At 51.4% G+C, this 2,016-nt stretch overlaps 1 gene segment (V, D, J or C); it reads right to left on the bottom strand.

The window, feature by feature from the left end:
* Window positions 1-16: 16 nt before the first annotated feature.
* LOC103213548 lies at window positions 17-476 on the bottom strand (the record flags this gene model as incomplete). The annotated part of the segment is given in 2 exon segments: window positions 17-351; window positions 431-476. Coding segments are annotated over 2 exon segments (381 nt in total), but the record flags the coding sequence as incomplete, so codon positions are not given.
* Between the last annotated feature and the right edge of the window lie 1,540 nt (window positions 477-2,016).

Below are 2,016 nucleotides of genomic sequence, written 5' to 3'. Positions count from 1 at the left end.
CTGAGGGTTTCTGTCCCTCTCGGGATGTGGTTTCTCTCACTGTGCCCCTCGCACAGTAATACATGGCTGTGTCCGTGGCCTTCAGGCTGCTCCACCGCAGGAAGGTGGTGCTGATGGAGTTGTCTCTGGAGATGGTGACTTGGCCTTGGAATGATGGGCTGTACCTGGGATCAGAACCACCAGGATATATGTCTCCCACACACTCCAAGCCTTTTCCGGGAATCTGCTGCACCCAGCTGATCCACTCGCTAGTAAAGCTGTATCCAGATGCCTTGCAGGAGATCTTCAGAGACTCCCCAGGTCTCTTCACTTCTTCCCCAGACTGCACCAGCTGCACCTGGGCATAGACACCTGTGGAGACAGAAATCAGAGGTCAGAGGCTATCTCCTCCCACCCCTTAGGTGGCCTCAAACACCAGGCCATCTTTGACCTGGGAGAACAGCCATGAGGAGGGCAAGGATTTTGACAGACACCATCTTGGAAGGAGGTTGGAAGGGAAAGCAGTAAGGACCCAAGATGAGTGTTGAGTGAGACTCTCCTGTAGAGGCAGACTGGCTTTTAAATGGATGTCTTCACTTTGCATATCTCTGCCCTGCCTTCCAGGTGAGAGTCCTCAGGCCTTATAATTCTAGAACCCCAAGACAAGGAGAGGTGCAGGTCTTGAGACCCCTTGGAGAGACCTGAGAATGTCCAAATACCCCACACACACATACCCCCACACACACATTGGCACTATCACCCTTCACCCTGGCTCTGGACAGAACAAAGCAGGGCCTTCCCATCCCAATGCATCTCTCCATCCACATTGAGGGAGGGGAGGTTGAAGGTCTGTGTGAGTCTGCAACCTGAGGGACCAGGGAGACAGTACAGAGGGTCCCCTCCTCAGTTTCTGTGGGAATCCAGAATGCGTCCAGGTTAGAATGTGTCTGTGTCTCTTTAGGGAGGGCTGTGAGGACACCGACCTCCCAGATGGTGCCTTCCAGTAGAATTTCCAGGTGGACCCTAGCACCATGCACCTGCAGTGTACTTCTTTCAGCTGAGTAGGGAACCCAGGTCTAAGAGTGTGGGCTTACTCAGAGCTGTCTCTCAAGTCCATGCGCCTTTCAATCAAAGATGAAGGTCTCAGACTCTGAGTCTTCATGTTGAACATGGACCTTGTTCCTTCCTTTATTTTAGACAATATAACTTTGTCCATAAGAGGAGTTTGTTATTCAACATGGAGGACATACACTCCTGTTCATTTTTCTAATCTGTCTCTGAATATCTGCTTGTTCTGCCCTGAAGCACAAGCAAACATAGTGCTGAGGACCATTTCTCCATTGTCTTCAGATGAAGAGTGTACAAACAAGGGGCTAGTTACATGGCATGGTGTCTCCCCTCCTCCTCCGTAACACTCTTCCCTCTTCCCCCTGAGATAGACTTTTACTCTAAGAAATCTGACTCATGACTCTCAGAGGTCGGAAAGGGTCTCAGAACTATGAGGCGGAGGACGTTGAAGGAGTAGAGGCTCCAGACCCTGGCGGGAAACGTATTCCTTCCTCCCCCTTCACTTGCTCCGGAGGGTGAGCTCTGTGCTTAGTTGTCCTGGGGTCTCTGCAGCACACTTTCCAGTTCTCCCTGTGAGTGGATTAGGTTCTTGTCTCACGATGTCTCAGTTCACTGCCTTTGACTCCATCATCACACTGATGAAACCCTGCCCTCTGGGATACTCCTGTGTGGATCCTCCAGTCCTTGAGATGATCTGTTGAAGAGGGAGTCAGTGTCTGATGTCACCTGGGTGTAACACTTGACCTCTGGTGAAGCTCCCCATGCTGTAGGTTGAGCATGTGGTTTAAGATTTTTCCAGGAACAGAGGACTTGAGGGTGTGGCTTCCTATCACCTTGGAGGCACCTCCCCCATCTGAACACCCAGAGACATTGCAGCCTGTGAGCCAGCCGCTCTCTCTGCCATCCACCCGTCTACTGCTCCATTGGTCTATCAACCCCACACCTGGGTCTCTATATGTCTATTACTTG

Source organism: Orycteropus afer, unplaced genomic scaffold (genome assembly GCF_000298275.1).
Source record: "Orycteropus afer afer isolate SDZICR_OR568_19922 unplaced genomic scaffold, OryAfe1.0 scaffold06525, whole genome shotgun sequence".
In the NCBI taxonomy this organism is placed as follows: Eukaryota; Metazoa; Chordata; class Mammalia; order Tubulidentata; family Orycteropodidae; genus Orycteropus; species Orycteropus afer.
The sequence above is the reverse complement of the archived record's forward strand: the minus strand, read 5'-3'. Positions and strand labels throughout refer to the sequence as shown.